Source organism: Podarcis gaigeae (genome assembly GCF_964106915.1).
Source record: "Podarcis gaigeae genome assembly, chromosome: 2".
NCBI classification, from domain to species: domain Eukaryota; kingdom Metazoa; phylum Chordata; class Lepidosauria; order Squamata; family Lacertidae; genus Podarcis; species Podarcis gaigeae.
This window is the reverse complement of record NC_139679.1, coordinates 81,540,646-81,562,537: the sequence shown is the minus strand read 5'-3', so window position 1 is coordinate 81,562,537 and position 21,892 is coordinate 81,540,646. Positions and strand designations below refer to the sequence as shown.

The 21,892-nt window shown below is 42.4% G+C and overlaps 2 protein-coding genes and 2 long non-coding RNA genes across 9 annotated transcripts in view; 2 read left to right on the top strand and 2 right to left on the bottom strand.

Moving 5' to 3' along the window:
* CARD19 (caspase recruitment domain family member 19) overlaps positions 1-7,365 on the top strand; it is a 37,140-nt gene extending 29,775 nt beyond the window's left edge. For 2 of the 4 annotated variants that reach the window (XM_083727081.1, XM_083727082.1), the window contains exons 4-6: positions 2,543-2,602; positions 4,690-4,761; positions 6,987-7,365. In XM_083727081.1, coding sequence (XP_083583207.1) covers positions 2,543-2,602; positions 4,690-4,761; positions 6,987-7,102 — 248 coding nt within the window. In that variant the 3' untranslated portion in view covers positions 7,103-7,365. The remainder of the gene's footprint in view (positions 1-2,542; positions 2,603-4,689; positions 4,762-6,986) is intronic. The other 2 variants (XM_083727083.1, XM_083727084.1) reach the window with 1 other exon arrangement.
* A 544-nt stretch (positions 7,366-7,909) lies between these two features.
* The window catches only part of LOC310838995, a 170,343-nt gene continuing 156,360 nt past the window's right edge, over positions 7,910-21,892 (bottom strand). The window contains exon 2 of the long non-coding RNA XR_014561279.1: positions 7,910-10,299. This is a non-coding gene — a long non-coding RNA (uncharacterized lncRNA). The remainder of the gene's footprint in view (positions 10,300-21,892) is intronic.
* LOC310838996 lies at positions 16,357-21,405 on the top strand. Its single transcript, XR_014561280.1, has 2 exons — positions 16,357-20,422; positions 20,539-21,405. It is a non-coding gene; the product is annotated as an uncharacterized lncRNA (long non-coding RNA).
* Positions 18,143-21,892, bottom strand: part of NINJ1 (ninjurin 1) — a 455,488-nt gene continuing 451,738 nt past the window's right edge. For all 3 annotated transcript variants that reach the window (XM_083727090.1, XM_083727089.1, XM_083727088.1), the window contains exon 5: positions 18,143-21,387. The gene's annotated coding sequence lies outside the window, so the exon portion shown is untranslated. The remainder of the gene's footprint in view (positions 21,388-21,892) is intronic.

The window sequence follows — 21,892 nt, the reverse complement described above, 5'->3', positions numbered from 1 at the left end:
TGCAAATTGAAGACCATGGTTGACAGCTAATGGGCATATTTCTTCAGCGATAGCCTTTGTGCCAATTACACATTGCTGAACTAGCCAGAAGTTAACTGTCTTCAAAAGCCGGCATATTTTCCAGAACTCTGCTTTTCTGACTTTCAGAAACCATGTAGTACTGGAAACCTTTAGCCTCTGTGAGAACACAGACATTAATTGATTCCATCTGTAGCTGAGGGGCAGCATGTTCAAGGTGAAAAGATCAGTCACAACAGATACTTTTGGCTATGTGTAAAGGTGAAGTAGCTTCATTCCAAACTTGAGTTCTAGGCCATTTTCCACTTGTGTCAAATAAACCTTTTGCATGATGCTTTCCAGCAAGCAATATGCTACACTGCAGCTGTGTGTAATGAAACCCCAGAGGACTTCATCCCAGTTGCAAAATGCCTTCAAGTTTGAAGGAGACAATTCATAACTGCAAAGTCCAGTGTTCCTCAAACATGAGTCTCCAGCTGTTGTTAGATTACAGCTCCCATCAGCCCTAGCTAGCAAGACCAGTGGTCAGGGATGATGGGAGTTGTAGTCTAACAACAGCTGGAGACCCAAGTTTGAGGAACACTGGATCCCTTCCCACCAGCCATTTTCCCTCTATTACTATTTCTGCATGCACACTCATAACTGCATTTTACCCGTGCTAGTATTGTAGCATTCCGGACTCGTGCTTACCTGGCCAACTTGGGTCTGGGAAAATGCATGGAAAAAGAAGTAGGAGGGAAGAGGAGTTTACGGGGAAAGTGACGGGTGTTTAAACAAATGTTTGAGAGATGCACAAATTGCACGTTCCAGCTACATTCAAACCAGTGTATTATCAAATGGTGCCAGGAAAATGCTTAACGGTTTGAGAGAAAATGAAAAACACAGGTTTGCTCAAGATTCTTCTAAACACAGGCATTTATCCTGCTATGCATCTTCTACACTTGATGTGCACATAAACTTTTGAGATGTCTGCCTTGCACATGAGCTGGGTGAAAGTGGAATGAGAAATCAGCGCTCGCTTTCTTGCAGCTAAATTAATCTTTGTCGTGCAAAGCAACCTGCTTCACCAGATGTTCCTGATGTTGGCTGAAAAGTGTGCTTGAAAGCGTTTTTCAGAAATTGGCAGGGTGGGAACCACGTGGCAGGCTGGTGCGCAGCACTCCAGTGCTTCTACTGAGAGCAGCATGAAGGTTGATCTGCAGGTGCAACTAAGGAGAAAAAGTCCTTGGAAAATACCACAAGCTGTCAATTGACTGTAAGGAGCACAAAGATTTGAGTGACCTTGGAAGACAACAATTCTTGGCTTAAACAATGGCATTGCCTGTAGTTAAAACTTGTTTAGCGTGGAAAGAAAATAGATAGGTGGTTTAATACTTGGCCTATCATGAAAGTTCTCTACCACCCCACTTTTAAATGTTGTTTATTCGCCAACTTCGTACAGTATATGACACACACAAAGATGATAAGTTGGTTGCCTTTGGACCTACGCTTGCAAACCAACCTACACAAATGTTTAAGCTGACGTATTTTACCACTGCCTTTTGTTCATATGTCAATGGCCCTAATTATGCCAGTAGGATTCAGAGACCCCTGTGATTCATCACGGGTTACCCAATGAGAAGATCAATAGTAGCTGACATTATTGAGCTTTCCCCGAGAATGCACAGCCACAGGGGGTATATTGGTTGTGATCTAGATGCACTTTTAGCCTGCCCAGAATCTGATGTGAATGGAGTGTCTCCCTAGAATACTCCTCTGTCTTCAGTGTTCCTCTGCCGCATAGAGGGGTGCTATGTCAGCTGTGCAGGAGTCCCTTGTGTGGACAAGCCTGTGTGCAATGGGCTCCCACGGGGTAGAATGGGTTGTTCTGTTTCAAGTGAGTTAGAAGGGGGCAGGATCCATGGGCGCCTTTTACAACCGCCCCCTTAGCTGCTCCTTCAAAAACAGCATTATTTGGCTAAAACTGAAGGGAATCAGGGAGAGCATGGGTTGCGGGTGTCATTAAGGTAAGGTTACCAGATGTCCCCGTTTCCCACGGACAGTCCCCGGATTTACAAATCAGTCCCCTGACAAAATCCATATATTTATTAGAAAGTAGAATAGTGTCATTGAAAAAAATCTGGTAACCTTACATTAAGGTCACCCCCACTCCTGTCATCATTTGAACACTAACGTCACATAAAGTTGGGATTGGGGAATTAGCAGCCATTTTATGTTGCGTTATTGTATTACCATATTTACTCGAATCTAATGCTCGTCTTTGTTGGCCAAAATACGTTGCGAAAATTAAGGCGCACATTAGATTCAATGGCACATTGACATTTGCCAGCAAATACTTTGTTTTGTTTTGTTTCAAGGTTCTGAAAATTGAGGTGCGCATTAGATCTGATGGCGCATTAGGCTCGAATAAATGGGGTACTTTGAAAACTGGTCCTTGCTTTCCTCCCACTGTGCATGACGTGCTTCAGACGTGTGTTGCGCTGAATATTACACTAACTCTTTGGTGTGTTGCTTTTGTTTCTAGAAACCTCAGATTCCACAGGGATAAACCCTGAGAAGGAGAAATGTATTCTAAATGACAGGGGTAAATAATGCGTGTAAAGTATTGTTGGCTAAATCAATATTGGACAGTAAGGTTAACAAGGAAAAACTATATATAAATATATGTTGCAATTGAATGTCATGATACTAATTCTAAGTGTGTTTGCTCTGGGCATGTGCTTTGGCTTTAATAAATGAAAGATATACACGTATAATCAAGATTTTTCCCCCAGTAGTAATTTCTGGGTTGTTCAAACTGATGATGATTGTTGTTACTAATTAAATTTGCTTGCTGTCCTTTATCTGAAGATCACAGGGCAGTTCACAACATAAAAATACAAAATACATAATAAAACAAAAACAAAGAAAAACCCATAACCCCTTCCCATTTTATGTAATATAAAATCCAAAGTTTTCTAGGGATGTGTTTAGGAAACAATCTAGACACCACTGCAATTAATAGGCGTTGTGCAAGAGCTTGTTGACCCCATTTATCTCACTGGGGCATGCACAGGAAAACTGTGTCCTTGAACTCTAAAGTACTAACTACAGTGGGGCACAGCCTTTTACATCACATTTTTGTGTTGGCATTTTTAAACATTTGCATAGGCTTCAGTAAGTTTCTACCTTTAAGTGGCGACTCTGTATTAATGTTAACCCACGCCCATGATTTTTCTTGGTACAGCTGCTGGGTTTGTTTTGTGGAGCTTCTGAGTTTGCAGATCTGTGCAGTGGATAAGCTTAAGGCAGCAGTGGAAATAATATTTAAGATGCCTGCTCCACTCAGCCGAGCTGTTCCGCCCTCCTAATGCTCTTGCTCCCTCCCTTTGGCCCTCATTGTGCACATTTAAAGCCAGAAGGCAGGGCGGGACACCGGGCATGCAGTTACGGTTAATGTTGCATCATGGAAATACAGCCGAGTGCAGTGATCACCTGCACGCTCTTGGCTCTCTTGTTCTAAAACCTCCTTTTTTAAAAAGTTAAATTTTGGGTACAATCAGCACCGTGCCCATGGACCCTGCCTTGACCTCTGCACATTCAGAGATGCTGTTTTCACAGAGCCTACATGTGCACACCCATATGTCTGAAGGCTCAGGTATGCATGGCCCAGGACCCTGCACACATGCACTTTCTGTGCAAAGGGTGCCTTTGAGCATGTGGAGGGCAACGCTGGGACTGCTCATTTGTACCCAAATAGCATGTTAGGGGTTCTTAGGCTAGGAAGAGTGAAGAAGCCCTTTTTGTTCTACCACTAGAGCAGACGTTTAACTTATAGTAGTTGCACACAAAACTCACATAGTTAAGGGTAGAAGGGAGGCTGGGGGGGGGGGGAGAGGGAGAAACAACTCAATACAGAAACACAGGATGGTAGAGTTGGAAGGGACCACAAGGATCATCTAGTCCATCCCCCTTCAATGCAGATATATTTTGCCCACTGTGGGGCTCAAACCCATTACTCTGAGATTAAGCATCTCGTGCTCTACTGACTGAGTTATCCTCTGGTCATCATAGAGAAGCCCTGTGGTATTTCTATAGGAATCATTTGGTTGCTTGAATAATGTTTTAATTATTATATTCACATAAGTAGCTAATGACAAGCCTGATTTAATTTTAAAGGCTAGAAGATATTAAAATTTCTGGGTTATATCCATTGTTGCATGAGCAGGCAGAATTACTCCTTCCTCTCCTTTCACTGCATCTCACCAGTTGTTCTCCAGAGGTTCCTCACAACCCTTCAGAGCACTTTTGGGATGTGCACAGGAGAAGAGGAAGGGAAAATTCCAATTCTCAGGTGGAATTCTGCTTCATTTATACAAGGACATTATTAAATGCGACCCTAAAATTTATTTTCTTGCCCTGCAAGTTTTTAATAAGGATTAATTTTTCAAAAAAGAAAAATAAGTGGGCTACAAGCAATAGAGGCCTTCACAATGGTAATAATAATTGTAATAAAAAATAATTGCTGCAGGAAATGGTGATTATATATTATAGTAGATGAAGCCCAAAGCAAACATAATTGTGCCAGTTACATCTGAATCACTGTAGTCACAGTAACAACAATGATAACTGATGAACCATTAATTTGAACACAGAATTTTAATCCTCCTCTGTCGGTTTTTTATTCTCTAGGTCCTACATTCTTCCTTGCCTGCTTCAGCATCGCCGCAGGATTAGCCTTCTACATGTATTGCTGTAACTCAGGTAAATTACTCTTGCGGGTTTTTTTTCTTTCTTTCTGAGAGGATAGGTTTAGTAGTTGTCTTGTTAGCCTGTTTATCTTGGCATAAAACATGTTTTGGAAGTGTTCTTGCATCAGGATCATGAAAGAACACACCAGAAAAGGCTGGTGTGTGGGGCCCCAGCTATATCATTAATGGCTACACATTTTGGCAAGACTGACAAGTTCTTCATAAGCTCCCTGGAAGTCAGAAATATAAACTGGGTGAGGAACATATGACTCTTTTCATATGCCTTGACACTACATGTGCATTCTCTGCAGTCTCCAATGTGGTGTAATGGGATCAGTTTCAGTTGATGTAGCCTGATGGTATCTACAGGGTGCCTACAGCAACATAGCCAACAGATGACACTTACCCATCCTGGCTTGCTGAGGGGGTATGGCTTGGGGGGGGGGTGGATCCAGGATGTGGTCAACACATCTTTGTGGCCCTGGACATTTTGAAAGAGGTGGTGATCTGACAATTTCTGAAAAAGCCCATCTAGGTCCCACTCTGGTTTGTCAGAACAAGTACCCCCCCACACACACACTCATTTGTGGCACAACTGTTGCAAGTATTCTGGAATGAAACCAGTTATCTTGATCCATTCCAGTCTGGGTTCAGATTTGGTGATGGGGACTGAATCGGCCTTGCTTTCCCTGATGAATGATCATTATTGAGAGAGGGGTCCTGTTCTTCTTATTTAACCTTTCACTGGGTTATACATACATACATACATACATACATGCATGCATGCATGCATACATTTAATGGATTGCCTTTTACCTGAATCTCAAGGTGATTTACAAACGTATTTAAAAACTGATTTGCATTGGCTCTGATTCTAACTCTCAGGTTATTTTCAGATAGTTACATTCAGTGCTTGTCTTTCATGCCCTCGAAAGTTGTGCTGTTGTGCCATCTGGTCCCTAATGCTATGTAACACCTACATGAGAGCTATTTGGGGCAGGGTGTCGCAGGTATGCTGATGACACTCAGCTCTACCTCTCTGTAACATTTGAATAAGTTGAGGCTGTGTAAGTCTTGGACCAGTGTCTGCAGTCAGTGAGGGAATGGATGAGGGTTAATAAACTGAAGCAGAAATGGTGCTAAGTAGTGGTTCAACCAAGTGGACATATGCTAAGGATCACTACATTGGTGATCAGTGCTAGATAGAATTGAGCTCCTCTAGTAGCTGAGTAAGTTCTTTCATGCAAAATTCCCGGTCCTGGTTTCCCCCCACAATTATTATTTTTCAGCAACCCAATCTTGGGAGGCGGGTGTGAGTGTTAGTTTTTGTCTATTGTTGGGTGGTTGGGAGAAGAAGAAGAGTTTGGATTTTATATCCCGCCTTTCACTCCCTTTAAGGAGTCTCAAAGCGGCTAACATTCTCCTTTCCCTTCCTCCCCCACAACAAACACTCTGTGAGGTGAGTGGGGCTGAGAGACTTCAAAGAAGTGTGACTAGCCCAGGGTCACCCAGCAGCTGCATGTGGAGGAGTGGAGACACGAACCCGGTTCCCCAGATTACGAAACTACCGCTCTTAACCACTACACCACACTGGCTCACAGAAACCCTTGTTGATCTACTGCAGATTACAGAGATCAACCAGCAATTTCCAATCCACTTCTTTCTGCCTCTGCTCTACTGTGTGTGGCATTGTAAACAGAAGTGTTCATTTTTTGTTTAATCCTGTGATTCCTTAATCCTGTACTGCTAGTCTTGGGAAGCTTTCTGTATGAGTTTGGTAATATGGAAAACAAAGCGTTTTTGGGATCCAAACCTGACGAGGCAAGACCAGTGGGAAATATACTCCATAGTACAAAATCATTAGGCTGGTATAAAACATGCGGAAAACTTTTTTATTATCCCTACAATTTGGTTGTCAAAGTTGCAGAGTTGATTTATAGCTAATTGTAGACTTCAGCAGAAGCAGTGATTTGAATGAATATTTTATTCATGACAAAAATAATCAGTCCCTCAAAATTAGGGGAAGAGCTCTTCTTTTTACAAATCACAATTTCTTCTGTTACATAATTTGCAAGTCATAGAATAGAGCAATTCTCCTTGGCCAAAATTCCGGCAAGTTTTTTTGTATGTGTGTGTCAAATATCATTTGTGCGAAAGAAAACCCATTATGGCTGCAAATCTGACTCACCAGCTTTTTTCTCATTTCCATCCCCTTCCCCTGTTCATGTTTCATTCTAGATTCAAAAGTCCTAGGAGGAGCCAAGAAGATACTGGGGTTTTCTCCAATCATCATAGGAAGACATGTTAGGAATATTTGTATGTTGTACATGGAAGACGCACCAAGAAACAAATAAGCATAAACTGGCTCACCAGTCTAGCATGAAATTTTCCTGCCGGTGGAAGAGCTACATTGTCAAAAGATATGCTATTTTCTTATACCAAAGATATAACTAACCTGTGGCTTCAGCAGTATATATTTGCTGCTACCAAGGGCTTTCAAAGGGTCAGCTATATATGCCTTTTACTTGTGGGAGTGGATGTTTTTATTTTTGTACAAGCTTAAACTATTTATCACTTGAATTTTAAAAAATAATAATTTTTAATGCAAGCTTTTAAACATGTGCCCTGAGTCATTGCAAAGTCTTAAAAGTCCTCCCATGTTGTGTATTTGTATTCTATTCTGGTCTAGAGGCCTACCAAAAAGTGATTCCCTGTCCAAGATGGACAGAGAGCTTTTGCTCAATGTTTGAATCCTAATACCTGCTGGCGGGGGGCGGGAGATCTTTATCCAGACAGCTATGAAATCCACATAGAAGGCCTCTGTGTTTCCCTGCTTCACAGAGAACAAACAGAAGGATTCCACTGAATATCAGTGTAAACTTTGTGTTATTGCTGGTTGAAATTCCCTCAGAAGACATCATGCTTGGTGCATCAGTTGATCCATTAGCAATGGTGGGAGATCCTCTGTGCAAATAGTAAACTCAGGTGGCTTCAGACAAGGGAACTTTTTTTTTAAAAAATGCTAACTTTAGAGCAACACTTGAAACAAATTAACCCCAAACCTTTTTAAGATATAGAGGTTGTCGTCGTCTTCTTCTTCTTCTTCTTCTTCTTCTTCTTCTTCTTCTTCTTCTTCTTCCTTTTAAATGGTAGACTGCATGTTCTTTCTGTACTTTGTATGAATTCAAAAAACAAACGCCTGTCTTTTTGTTTGCTAGTCCATCTGTGCAATATTTACTGCATATCTTAGGCCAGATTCCAGGTGCCCTGTTTAAGGTAGGAGGGGAGGGGGGAAGAAATTTAGCAGGGTCAAAAATCCTGAACTGCATATGTTCAAGGTTAATTTGAGGAGGGTGGATTGTGCATTTTAAGAGCTTTTGTTTTTGTACCTCATGATACCTATAACAGTGTTACTAGTAAGACAACAACAAGCACCACCACAACCCTAAACCAAAGCCACCCTCCATGCTTTTTTGAAGCTGGGTGGGACCCAAATTAATTGGTGCCTCTGGAATGTGTACCTATTCTATAGCACCATTTCATTGTTTGTGAAAACTCATATAAAACCAGTGAGCTGGCCAGAAATAGAAAGATTACTGAAGCATAACTTGTGGTCTGAAACGTGTGTGTGTGTGTGTGTGTGTGTACATGCAAATATTCTCTCATTCTCCTTAAATGATTCCCAGCTAGGTTCCACCTTCTTTGTGTAGGTTTCTAAGGACTGTTTTCGTTCGACTTCCAGAAGGGTAGTACGTTAGTCTGTTGAAACAAAAGCAGTAAGAGGTGTTGTGGCACGTTAACAGGTTTATTTATGGCATAAGCTTTTTTGGGACTAGAGCCCACTTCATGATCGGATGAAATGGACTCTAGTCTATGATACCTTGTGCCTTAATAAATTCATTTTTTTCTTTAATGTGCCACAATCATAGAATTGTAGACACCTCATTGTTTTTTATTTTGCTAAGGGCCAGATTCTGACGTAATGCTAAACGATGGCTTAGTGCTATGTGAACATGTTTAGGCATGTGGTTGCTTCCCCCCCTTAACCCTTTTCCTCTGACACGAACTGGCTAATCTTTACTATGGTTTAAGTATACAGTACAGCCTAATTTCATAAGCAACAGTTTGAAGTTTGCCTGTTTCAATAAACCATCATTCTGAATGAAAGTGGAAGCTTCTGCTTTCCTCATGGGGAGCTGATGAGTCTGAGACTCATTAATGTAATTATTGAGGCCATAAAATGTGGGAAGTTGGAGAATGACCATAGGAAGCTCTGGGGCTGTGGGATTAGGCTTTTCATGCTGTTTGTATAAATTAAATGAGAACACCATTCATAGGTGCAAAAAAACTTTTTACTTACCAATTTTCACTATTGTTCGGCAGACCTTAAAGTTAAAATGACATCATCAGGGTTATGATGGATAGAGGGGTTTGTTTGTTTTTTAAATTTAGCCTCACTTGTGTTGTTTTATTTCATTTGAGATATCTGCACTGTTGTGTAACTTGAACAGGCACTTGACTTTATGGCTATAGCTGTAGCCTTTTTTCAGGGTTTACCTTACAGATATATCAGTTTTAAGGTGTCACCGCCACCTAAAGAGACTGAGCAAAAACAGCTGAGACCACACCCAGCGGCAGCAGCTTCATCTACATGCATTTCCTAGAATCACCACGAGAGGGAGAAGGAGCACCACAACCTGTATGTGAATTACTTTGAAATAAACTACATGCAGCTTTTTGCATACACAGCAAGAGAGGCCAGTATAGAAACGCTAGATTGTTAATTCAGTCTTGTTCTTAGCTTGCTAAGAGAAGCACCGTTGTGTCTGTGCTGGGGAATTCTAGTTAGACATGTTCCTTTCACCAGATTTATGTTCTAGGAAAGGCATAGGCAATCTCGGCCCTCCAGATGTTTTGGAACTACAACTCCCATCATCCCTGACCACTGGTCTTGTTAGCTAGGGATGATGGGAGTTGTAGTCCCAAAACATCTGGAGGGCCGAGTTTGCCTATGCCTGTTCTAGGATTTCCTGTGTGGATTGAAAAGAACACTGAGATTTCAGATATGTCAACAGAGAGGCACTTGGATTTAATGTTAGCAAATATAATTTAAAATGAAACATCAGTTCAATTACTGATTAGGATTTAGGCAATCTGTATGGAAGAGTTTAAAAAAATTATCTCCCTATACTCCCCATATTATAAAGTAAGAATTAGACCTGTCAACTGAGCTGTGTTTCTGATTGCTACCTGGATTTTCCAATTAAATAAATGAGTCTTAGTTACAAAATAATGTCTATTAAATTGAGGCGTCAGCCGCTTATATTCTACACAGCCGTAGGAGTCAAGTGCTTAGCCGTTAGTCCTTTTAAAGAGAACCAACAGTTTTGAGATAGGAGTATCTAATTCCTAGTGTGGAAAGGATATTGTCCACTTAACCTTTTGGAAATAAAGATTTTGACCATCTGGAAACTAAAGAGCTTCTTGCAGTCACGGGGGAAACGGGGGGTCTTGTGGAGGCTCCTGGGGCAGAATGGCATTTTTCACTTAACTTCCCTGTTCCATTTCTCATGTCGCTCCCAAGAGACCCAGAAGATTTGACGGACAAAAGAGCTAGAGTTAAAAAGGGGGATAAGTGAAAACTGCACCCCCATTCAATTAATAGGATTATTCTGTGATCAGATGGCTGCTTACAGGACTCTTCCACCAGTGGAACCTTAGGAGTTAAGTCAGGGGATTTATTTAGAAAAAGGGTATTACTTACTTATGTTTCAGAACATGCTGTAATGGAGGCTGTGACAGGGCAGTTTGTACCTTAGAATTCTTAGAAATCTCGAGCAGCTTCAAAGTTTACTTTTAGTATCAAAGTCAAAGACAAATAAATCAGGTTTGAAAGTTAAGCTATGGCTCCAGCGAGGATTGAAAGTAGTTTTAAAGTGTCACACTGGCTATGTGGCCAATATATCAACCGGCTCCAAAGTAAACAACTCACGCCATCATGTTAGAAGCATCTAGAAAGCGAAATTGCATTTTCTCTCTCTGAGCAATACCGAGAAGAGTTAAAGAGCAGGTAGAATTCTGGATTTCTCTCTCTCTTTCTCATTACTTGCAGGGACAGGGAATAAAGCATTTTGATGTGTATATGTACATAGAAATGCCTGGGTCCTTTATGCATTGTGTCACATAGAAGCTCACTTAACATGTTGCTTCTGTAGCCTACTTGCAAGTAAGATGCCAAAATGCATGGTTCAATCTTTAGGTGAAATGATACCTAGCAGAAAGGCCCATACTTTCTGGATTTCATTTCCTCAAGTCTTCCCCCCCACCAGCCCCAATTATATATTCCTGTAACTCAGGATAACATTTGCATCTGATGAAGTGGACTGCGCTCCATAAAAGCTTGTCGTTGTTGGCATTTGTCTGTCTCAAGACAATGGAATGCGCCTCTGCGCATGAATTCAAACCACTGCAATTGCAGCTTAGAAGTGACATCTCCTGGGTGCAAGCCTGGGCACTAGGTATGGAGCTCCTGGGTTGCCCAGACGACAAGATCGAGCCTCACTGATGTCAGTGGCAACCTTAAAACGTACTGATTGTGTAGTTTTGTCATAACTACGGACTACAGTGGTGCCCCGCAAGACGAACGCCTCGCAAGACAAAAAACCCGCTAGACGAAAGGGTTTTCCGTTTTGGAGGCGCTTCGTAAAACGAATTCCCCTATGTGGTTGCTTCGCAAGATGAAAAAAAATCTTGCATCCCCCCGCGGGTTTTTTTCGCTTTTTTCGCCCTTTTCTTAAGCCGCTAAGCCGCTTATCAGCTGTTCCGCTGATAAGCCGCTTAACAGCTGATTGCTGGAAGCCGCTTGACAGCTGTAGCGCTAATCCGCTAAGCTGTCAATGGGCTTGCTTCGCAAGACGAAAAAACCGCTAGATGAAGAGAATCGCGGAACGAATTCTTTTCGTCTAGCGAGGCACCACTGTCATACTGATTTTGGCGAAAGCTTTCTTAATTTATTCCATCATTGCTGGGGAAGAAAAACCCCACCCTCTCCAGTTTTATGCAAATCTGGCTTGTTTTGGTGATTTTTTTTTTTTAATGTTGAGCAAGTGGCCTCCCTAGGAGGGCTTTCTTGCCTATAGCATCAAGGTTTCTATTCTGCTCAGTTTGTGGTTTGTACTCCTGGAATATAGCTACCCTTTACTTTCAAAGGCAAATCTCTGTGGAATAGCTGCTCAGCAATGCTTGCCAGTTCTGTGTTCTTGGCACAATTTCCGTGTCTTGCATGTTGCTGCTGGAGGAGCACTGCCACTGACTTGTGTTTGTGTGCATTCAAGCAGGATGAAGGCAGGGTCCAAACCAACTCATTTTGTTTATCGCCCCTGGTTAAATTTTAGATTTTTGTGCTCTGTACAAAATGTTGTGTGTTGTTATTAATGTAACAATCAAAGTGCCTCACAATGCTGGGCTATTGTTTCCCCGACTGACTTGCTTCCAAAGGAGAACAACAACTTCTAACCAAAATCCTTTAGAGGACAGTAAAGAGCTTTAGAAGATGAATTCACACAACCAAATTGGTGTGTTAAGGTGGGGTTTTTCAAAATCTAAGGAAGCTTCACACCATCCCTTCACCATGCAGTATTTATTTACCTGCTTATTTCTCCGCTCATATTTGCCACATTGTTCTAAAGCTTCTCTTTAAGTGCATTGGAAGTGGGTGTGGTAAATGTTACTCAACTGAATTAATCATGTATAGACTCTTAATTGTTGTCCTAAGGCGTTTTCAGACCAGCCCTGGCTAAACTTCCCCAAAGGGTTGTTCAACTCACATTCTCAGCACATATTGGTTGTATATGATGACTTGGAGAAGCTCATATGAATAGATGGTTTGGCACGATGAACATGCAAAGGGAATAATGTTTAAATGGCAGGCCTGCAGTTGGATTTGCACCAATTCAGGTTGAATAAGGGCACTACGCTGATGTAAACATGTCTTTGCTATCAATAAATATGCTAGTGGTGAAGATAGTCATAACATAAAAACAGAATTCACAGCAAGTTCTCCAGTTGCTCTGCAAGGATGTCTTTGCAGCAAAATGATAGGTGTGCATGCCAGCAAATCAAATGCTGGCACAGCCTTTATATTCAATCCTCTTATTTTCTCCAACTAGGCTATTCACTCTTTATTTGTTATTAAAGTACCATGTGAACCTTCTGGTACCTATTATTTGTTCATGTTTAATATAGGGATAGGGGAGTGTTCTTAGCGAAGGTGATCACGTATGATCTAGTTGAGATTCCTGCATTGCAGCAGGTTGGGCTAGATAACCTTCAGGATCCCTTTTAACACTAAAATTCTATGATTGTGTGACATCACAGGCTCATCTGCTTGGAATTTGCAGAGCCTCTCCCCCATCCACCCCTGAGCTGGACCCTAAGGAGGACTGAGTATAAATTAAGTGAATGCAGTGATGTAGTTTTCAGGGACGCCTCACTGTTATGAGTATCTTCACTCTCAGATTCTGATTCTCTCAGGTATCTGCTGCAGCTACTACAGTAATTGACTTGATTTGGGGCTCAGATTCCATTTCTTAAAATGAATCCCAGGGTTACGGTATGTCTATTTTTAAAAAAACAAAAAACAAGAAACCTTAGATATAAATAGCACTTATACAGCTTTTTGGGTCTCTGTGTGCACAAATTTCAAAATAATAATAATAATAATCAAAGCATTTGACACTTTGGAATTTTTACTTATTTCTGATGATGACATTCTTAAGTGTATGGCCAGTATGAGCGAAAGAAAACAAAAACCAAGTTTGTGTAATGTGCACTATAAAATGCTTATTTCTTTTTTTAAAAAAGCAGTGTTGACCGAACATGGTTGTGTGGCTTTAAGAACATTTGTGTTAAAAGCAAAATAAAAATGTCTCAATTCAATCTTGAAAATAATCTCTCTCTGGAATCTGCTTTTTAGTATGTTGTATTTATTAGCATTGCTGGATAGCAGGCTGGATAGCAGGGCTGGCTACTTTATTTATGTATTTATTTAAAGTTTACTAGGGCTTGGGTTTGGGGAGTCGGGTTTAAGCTAGAGATCTGAAAGAATGGATGCAAGCCATAATTCTCCACTGTTGGAATGACAATAAAGCCTAGTAAGTTTGAAGGGAATAAAAGGGGGGGGGGACAGGCGGAGGTGGTTGAATTGGAGGTGGTTGAATAAAAGGTGGAGGTGGTTGAATTGTGGCAGGATAACAACCTCAGTAATGTATGCTGCCTAATTGTGGTAAAACCCTAAGCGGTATGCAAGAAATTATCGATAAAAATGTTAAAATAATTTACAACATTAAAAAAAGATTTGTAGATTTTGCTCCTAAATTGCACTATGCCATAGCATCCTCCTTTCTGTCGCCAATTTACAAATGTATGTTTCTGGGGTTTGTGTGCAAAATTTAGGCCAGTTTTAGCTTGGCACTAAATAGAAGAAAATGTATAGTTACTTTTGTGTACTTCATGTTGTCAAGAGATAGTGCTAAATGGTGTCTCCCATAACCAGGACATTGACCCCTGAGGCAGGAAGTGCTGACAAGAAAAATGTGCTTCCTTTTGGGTAATCGTGTTTCTTCATAGTCTGAATTTTGTTTTATGAGGCTCAAACGACCACGCAAAGGAAATGGGAGGCGTTGAATGGGATATTCTGGGGAGATATAAGGAAACGGAACATGAGAGATAGGCATAGTGAGCAGGAATGGCGCAAATGTGGAAACAGCGATAATGTAGAGAGCAGATTAAAGAAAAAAAAAGTTGTAAAGGGAACCAAAACAATACAACCCTTAAGTCACTTACTGTGCAGATTCCTGTAAAACGAGAGGTTTCTTAGCAGTGTTAGCAGCAGCTTATTGCGGCTGCTTTAGTGCTCGTTTGGGAAGTGGGGATTATGAAACAAATCCTATAATCTTGGTCACCTTCGCCATATGAAATCACAAGGGCTGGAGGGGCTTTGTCGGCTACCTAGCCCAGAGGTGGGGAATCTTTGGCCCTCCAGATGTTGCTGAATTACAACCCCATCAGCCAGGGGCGCCGACTTATAAAAAATATTGGGGGGGCCCATACTGGGGTCCTGCCCCGGGAAGTTTTCTAAGATCCGCTCCCGGCCCGTTGCTGCTGCTGCCGCCCGCCTCGTGGCCCCCTCGCCAGCTGAGGGAGGGAGAGAGACCGAGAAGGAGAGAGATGCGTGGTGGGCAAGGCAAGTGCCCGCCGCGCCGCGCCTCCCACCGCCCCTCGTGCCGGCCGCCCCCTCCCCTCCCTTCCCCGCGCGCGCGCGCGCGCTCGCCCTCCTCACCCCAGCTCTTGGCCGTTCGCCCCAGGAACTCGCCGCTGTTGGGGTTGTAGATGAACCTCCGCCACTCGGCCATAGACTGGCTGAAGGGCTTCTCCTCCTCCTTGGCCATAGCGCGCGAGAGAGAGAGAGAGAGAGAGAGGCTGGAAAGAGAGAGGGAGCTCGGCGGTTCGCGGGCGGCGGTTTTTCCCCTGCCGAAACAACAGCGGCTCCTCAGAACCGCTAAGTAACTCTCCCTCAGGCGCCCGGCGGGAGAGCAGAAGAGAGGAAAAGGAAAGAGGGGCTGGGCCAGTCGCACGCACCGAGCAAAACTACTCGCGCCGCCTCTTTTACTACCGTAATAATTATTTGTTTTAACTCATTACTGAATGTATTTTAAAAGGTAACTATCATCAAACAAGGGAAATAAAAAATACCAACATAATTTTGTGATTTTACAAAGCATAATATAACTACCGTATTTTTCGCTCTATAACACGCACCTGACCATAACACGCACATCGTTTTTAGAGGAGGAAAACAAGGGGAAAAAACATTCTGAATGAAACAGTGGATGTATCATTTTTGTGCTTCATGCTGTGGCCACAGACATGTGATCTGATGGTGAATTTGGGGTGACCCAATGCAAAAATCCTGAGGATCCATGTGGATCCATGTTTTGTAACCACGTTTTTGCACCATTGCAGCCCCAGGCAACAGTGGGTGCGTGATTTTGGGGGGGCAGGCTGTAGCCATGGACATGCTATGTGATCTGATGGTGAATTTGGGCTGACCCAATGCAAAGATCCTGAGGATCCATGTGGATCCATGCTTTTTAACCACATTTTAAGTGGGGAGGGAACGAAAAACACAGAAGGGACACGGAGCAGGAGAGGGGTGTGCAGAGAAGCAGCTGGCTAAGAATGCAGGAGAGGGGTATAACAGGAGGAGGGAGGAAAGGAAGGCAAAAGTTTTCCCTCACCTACCCACCCAAGTCAGCCAGCTCGCGCGCTCTCTCTCGCTCTCTCTCGCTCTCTCCCTCCTGCACGGAGCACAGAGACACACTCTGCTTTCCCTCTGCCTGGAGGGGAGGGGCTTTCCCTGCTCTTTGTTCCGTTTGAGCAAACACAGCAAGGAAACAGAGCAGGGTGGGCAGTAAGACCCTGAGGCAGAATGCCGGAAAAATACGGTAATAATTTTCTTAAATTATTGGGGGGGCAGAGCCCCCCCAAACGAATTTTTGAGGGGGCTCGGGCCCCCTCAGGCCCCATGGAGTCGGCACCTATGCCATCAGCCCCAGCCAACATGGCCAAGGGCCAGGGATGATGGCAGCTGTCAGCAACATCTGGAGGGACACAGGAGCCCCATACCTGATCTAGTCCGACTGCCAGCTTAGTAACAGAGATTTCCCAATTCTTGCTTCAGTGGTTCCAGGTCCATGCAGGCACCTGCCTGTGTTCTCCCAGGTGTGCATAGGGAGGTAAGCAACACAGCTCTGTGCCAGCTCCAGGGCCCAGTCCATTGCTGGCTTAAATAAAGGTAAGTTTGGGGATTGTACTAGGCCAGCGGTCTTTGTGTAGGAAACATTCACTACTGCATATTATAGCATCACTAAGAGATGGGAGCTGGGAGCAGCCTGCAGCCACCAGGTGATGAGGCTTTTCATAATGGGAAGATAAAAAAAAGAAAACCACAACCACAGAGCGACTTGTTAACTGCTGTATATCCTATATCAACCTGCTCTTCAAGGCCCAGCCACAGGGCATGTTAAAAGGAAGGGCAGAAATTACATGGAGGCAAATCTCAAGCATTAGGAGATAGTTGGACTGTGGAACAGGCTGCCTTGGGAGGTGCTGGGATTTCTCTCACTGAAAATATTTGGGCAGAGGCTGGATGACTGCCTATCAGGGATGCTGTAGGTGCAGCCTTCATCAAGCAAGGGTAGCTTGGATGACATCTGAAGCCCCTTCCGACTCTGCGATCATGCATAAGGTCAGCTGAGAAGGGATTACAGAAAAGAACAGAGGTATGCTTCAGTGGGCCATATTAGCACAGTTTCTGGCACTGGGGTGTGGGGGGGGGGACGGAGAAGTTACAGGGTAAAGGCAAGACAAGAATTCCTTGAATGGGGAACAAATGAGAGCATTTTAAAGCTTTGTTCTCCTCACCGAATGTGCTTTTATGTCACCAGACCATACTTTGTGGAGAAAGTCAATCGGAAAGAGCCAGTTCCTTGAATACCTGATGAGGTTAATAGGGAGGTAAATAAAACTGGACTCCAGGCATGATGAACCCTTCTCAAATCAAGGGCCACATTCTTTGGGGGGCGGGGTGAGGGGGGGACATGCTTGTGGTGGGCAGGGCGAGAGGCTAATGTGGGCAGAGCAGCACATTCCATTTTATTTGTACAGTAGGCTAATTTCTACCCACTCAACCATCCCACACTCTTCATCCGAGCATGCAAGAAGCACTGTCAGTGTTCAATGGCACGTTCTAGCCAAAGAATTCATGCTTTTGAATTATGGTGCTGGAGGAGACTCTTGAGAGTCCCATGGACTGCAAGAAGATCAAACCTCTCCATTCTTAAGGAAATCAGCCCTGAGTGCCCACTGGAAGGACAGATCGTGAAGCTGAGGCTCCAATACTTTGGCCACCTCATGAGAAGACTCCCTGGAAAAGACCCTGATGTTGGGAAAGATGGAGGGCACAAGGAGAAGGGGACGAGAGGACGAGATGGTTGGACAGTGTTCTCGAAGCTACAAACATGAGATTGACCAAACTGCGGGAGGCAGTGGAAGACAGAAGTGCTTGGCGTGCTCTGGTCCATGGGGTCACGAAGAGTCGGACACGACTAAACGACTAAACAACAACAAGTCAGGCAAAAACACTTGAGGAGGGTGCAGAGCAGGGTCAGTGAGGGTGTCTTGCCGGGGGAGTGTTGCAAGGGACAGAGAGGTGCCTGGAGCACTCAACTGAGTTTCGGCCTGCACTCACGGGGGTCCTCATTCATACCAGATTCATATTTTAAGTACTGCAACTGGATCAGTGGGTCAGTGTAGATGAAATGAAACAAATGATATACACAATGAACAAAAATGCTTTATTTATCAGAGAAAGAAAATTCATCTTATTCACTGGAAAACATGTTTCGGCGGCAGTAAAAAAATAAAGATCCCAACCCGAGAAGAAGGATCGGAAGCATTTCAGTTCCTGCCTCCAGCTTTGGGATGAGGCACTCAGGATAGAAAAATCTGGTCCTCTATGGCTTGGAAGTCATTAGCATTCTCCTTCCTCCCCTGCACACTTCTCCCACTTAAAAAATTGTATATGTTTTATGCTGTACAGTGCTCTATATGTCTACTCAGAAGAAAGTCCCATTGAGTTTAATAGTCCTTTCTTCCATCTGAATGTGTACAGTACAGGACTTACAGCCTTAACACAATATTGAGTAAAAAAGCATGTTTAAGCTTACGGGAATAAATGCACTCTACTCCACATTAATTGCAAGCAACCAGGAGCATGGAAGATAAAGGCAGATCCTAAGCATATGTGCTTAAAAGTTTCTTCCAAGTAAGTATTCTTTAAGATTGCATCCTTAATGCCACAAAAGTTTAAGTAACTATATTTCTAAAGCTTTCTTTAAAAATCTGTAAAATCAGTGCTATACGTTCTGTTCTTGAAAAAGTTCACAAAAAAACCTGCACTACCTCTATAGATCATAAAAAAGCATTGCACTTCTTCTATAAATGAGAAATCTTATTTTATTGCACCATTCACTGCGCCCAAGGGTTGAATATTGTGCTGCATTATTTAAGCAGCTGAAATGGATGAGAAAGCACAATACTTGTTAGCCAAACCACTCCTTAATTCTGCAGCACTTTAAGTAACATTTATATTCTAACAAGAAGAAACTGTACATTGCATGTCTTACGACACATTCTTCTTCTCACTAACATACAGTTTTAGAAAAATCCAACCATTTTCACTGAAATAGAACCACCTCATCTCAAGAGACATCTGTGCTCTTCTTATTCTCTATTTTCCTACTGGCAAAACAGAATAATAATAATAATTCTTTTGGTGATAGCCAACTTCAGTCATCCTCAAAGTACACACAGTGAAATCGAGAAACTTAAGTAAGTATACAAATTTCAGTGGGCCTACTCTGAGGATGCCTACCATTGAATAGTACTCCAAAAATTAGTCCCTAATAATCTGCTATTCTTACAATCAGTGGGGGGAAATAGCAACTGAAATGGTAAATGAAAATGCCACACTTTCTGACTAATTACCTTAAGTTCTATGTACATTTAAATATTTATACATATAATAAATGAAAACAATAATGGAATACAATAATTACATAGCTATATCTTAGGAGCAGGTTCTAACATACAGTACATTAAGAAAAATATTGAGTATATTTTCTTATAGAAAATATGTGTGATGCATACAATTGCCAGCAACAGTATATATTCAAGAATAGTTTTGTTTCTTGTGTTCATGCAGAATTATCCAAAAAAGCACTGAAAATAAGAAATCACATGGGGGGGTGGGGGGTGATAGTCCAGCAGAGAGTTAGAAGCCCTAAAGCCCATTTCAATGGGTAAGCATGTATAGTCTTTCCCACTGAAGATGACCTTTGCTTACAATTTTAGAGTTACCTTTGGAAGTCTGGAATAAATGCACCATGGCTTTTGTAGAGTGAACCTGAGAGTTAACTCAAGTAAAAGTAGATGTCTCAAGTACATCACTGCAGAATCAAAGAGGTCTGAACAGAGCCTCTTTAATACAGAGTCTGGGAATGAAAAGTCTCTGGCCTTTCCCCCCTGAAGCACTAAAAATAAGGAAAGCTTTAAGATTTTCCTCTAAGAAGTCCTTTGCAAAAATTGTCGTACAACAAGGATCATATGAGAAGTGCTATCAAATGACAGAGTTCCTTTCAGTAGAGAGTTAATGTTGAATAATGCTGCAATCCTAACTCCACTTACCTGGAAGTGAGCCCCAATGAATTCAATAAGCCTTCAATGAGTCGACATTGTTAGAATCACAGTTTGGATCAGAAACATTTTGGTTATTATAATAAAGAACTGAAAGGAAACCTCTCTGGGGTGCAAGTCCGGGCCGTTTGCATGGAGGGCCTGGACTGCCCAGAGAACAAGACCCCCCTCTTGGCCTTGCTGATGTGGTCCAAAGCAAAGCAATACATTTGGCACCAGCTTGGCTGCAGGAGTTGCCAGAAGGGGGCATACAAGACACCATCCAACTGCCTTTGGGACCACTTTGGATTTGTATAGGTCTTACTCTTTAGCCTTTCCCCCTCCCCAATTAGGGTTATTTCACATAGAGATTTGTATATGTTTAGAGAGGGTTTGGGAATATGCCCCCCCTTAATTTTCACTCCTTCTGGATCTCCTTATATCATTTGTTTTTGTTGGCATTCTTTTACAGAACTGCAACTAGTGGCCACCTGAGCCCTCAAGTCTGATAAACTATAAATCCAAATAAATATCCCCCCACATTGCTGTAAAAAAAACCACAAAGCCATGTCCATAGTGAGCATGAGTCTAGGACCATGTACCATCTTCACATCCAACAGAGTACTAGGGTACACATTTCCCCCTCACACATGTCTTTATAAATGTGATGTGTGCAGTCCTTAGAGTAAATCTAGAGGATGGCTGGAGATACCTCTCTAGAGTTGTGATCAGCTAAGTATCATGCTACTATTATCTATCAACACTGTTAAATGACTGATCATAAACTGGGATTGCACTGAGAAGTGTATGCTACGGACTGCATTTTAAGATACTGCTCTCAAAGCAGTAGAGTTTACGCCAACACTTCTGTAAGGACTCAGAAAGAAGTACAGCAAATTATTTCTAAAAAGAACTGGGGGCTGAAGCCTTGTTTCTTGGAACACTTGAGTTCTGAAGGAGCATGAGGTATAATGGCCTAGAATTATGTAAAGAAAAAATTACAAAAATTAGTTCATTTGTGTTAAATATTGGGATCAGAAAGTTGAGTTTTGCAAGATGAACTAGCTTTCTTTTAGTGCAGAATTTTTAGCTGTCTTTCTACTCCTGTGAAGCCCATACTTTCAAGTGTAGAAATCACCTCTTTCTCTGTTCAACATATAAGGCACAGAGAGCAAAGAATTCTGAGCTGCCATTGGAGGCATGGGATAACAGTTCCTGGAGAAACAGTTCAACTGAAAGAGAATAATGCTTTTTTGAATTGCTTCAGGTTCTTCATGTTTTCCATTTAAGAGATACTGGCTCAAGTTCGTAACATTTATCTCCCAACATTTAAGATCTTGAGTCTCTGTGAAAAGAAAAGAAAGTAGTTAAAAGGATGCAAGCAGATGTCAAAGAGAACAACAACTACCAGACTGTTTGATGCATTACAGTATTTTAATATTTGTTGGAAGCCGCCCAGAGTGGCTGGGGAAGCCCAGTCAGATGGGCGGGGTATAAATAAGAAATCGTTGTTATTATGATTATTATAAGCAGAATGGTGACTATTTTGTAAAACAGACATTCCCTTTTGAAGTCACTTCACCATTTCACCCCAAAATTCCCATATGACCTTCCAGTCCTTTTTGATTCCTACTGTTCTACAGAGTATGCTAAATACGAGGATACATATATAAAACTATTGACCTTCAGTTGGTGAGTCATGGCCCACAACTGGGTCACACTGTGCCCCCCAGTAGATTGCACCAGCGACACCACCACTTTCCTTAAACTAGAAATGGGCATGCCATTTTACAAAGTGTAAGAGAACATGAAGAGCTTCCAATCTGAATTGTTGGGCCTGGACCTGCCGT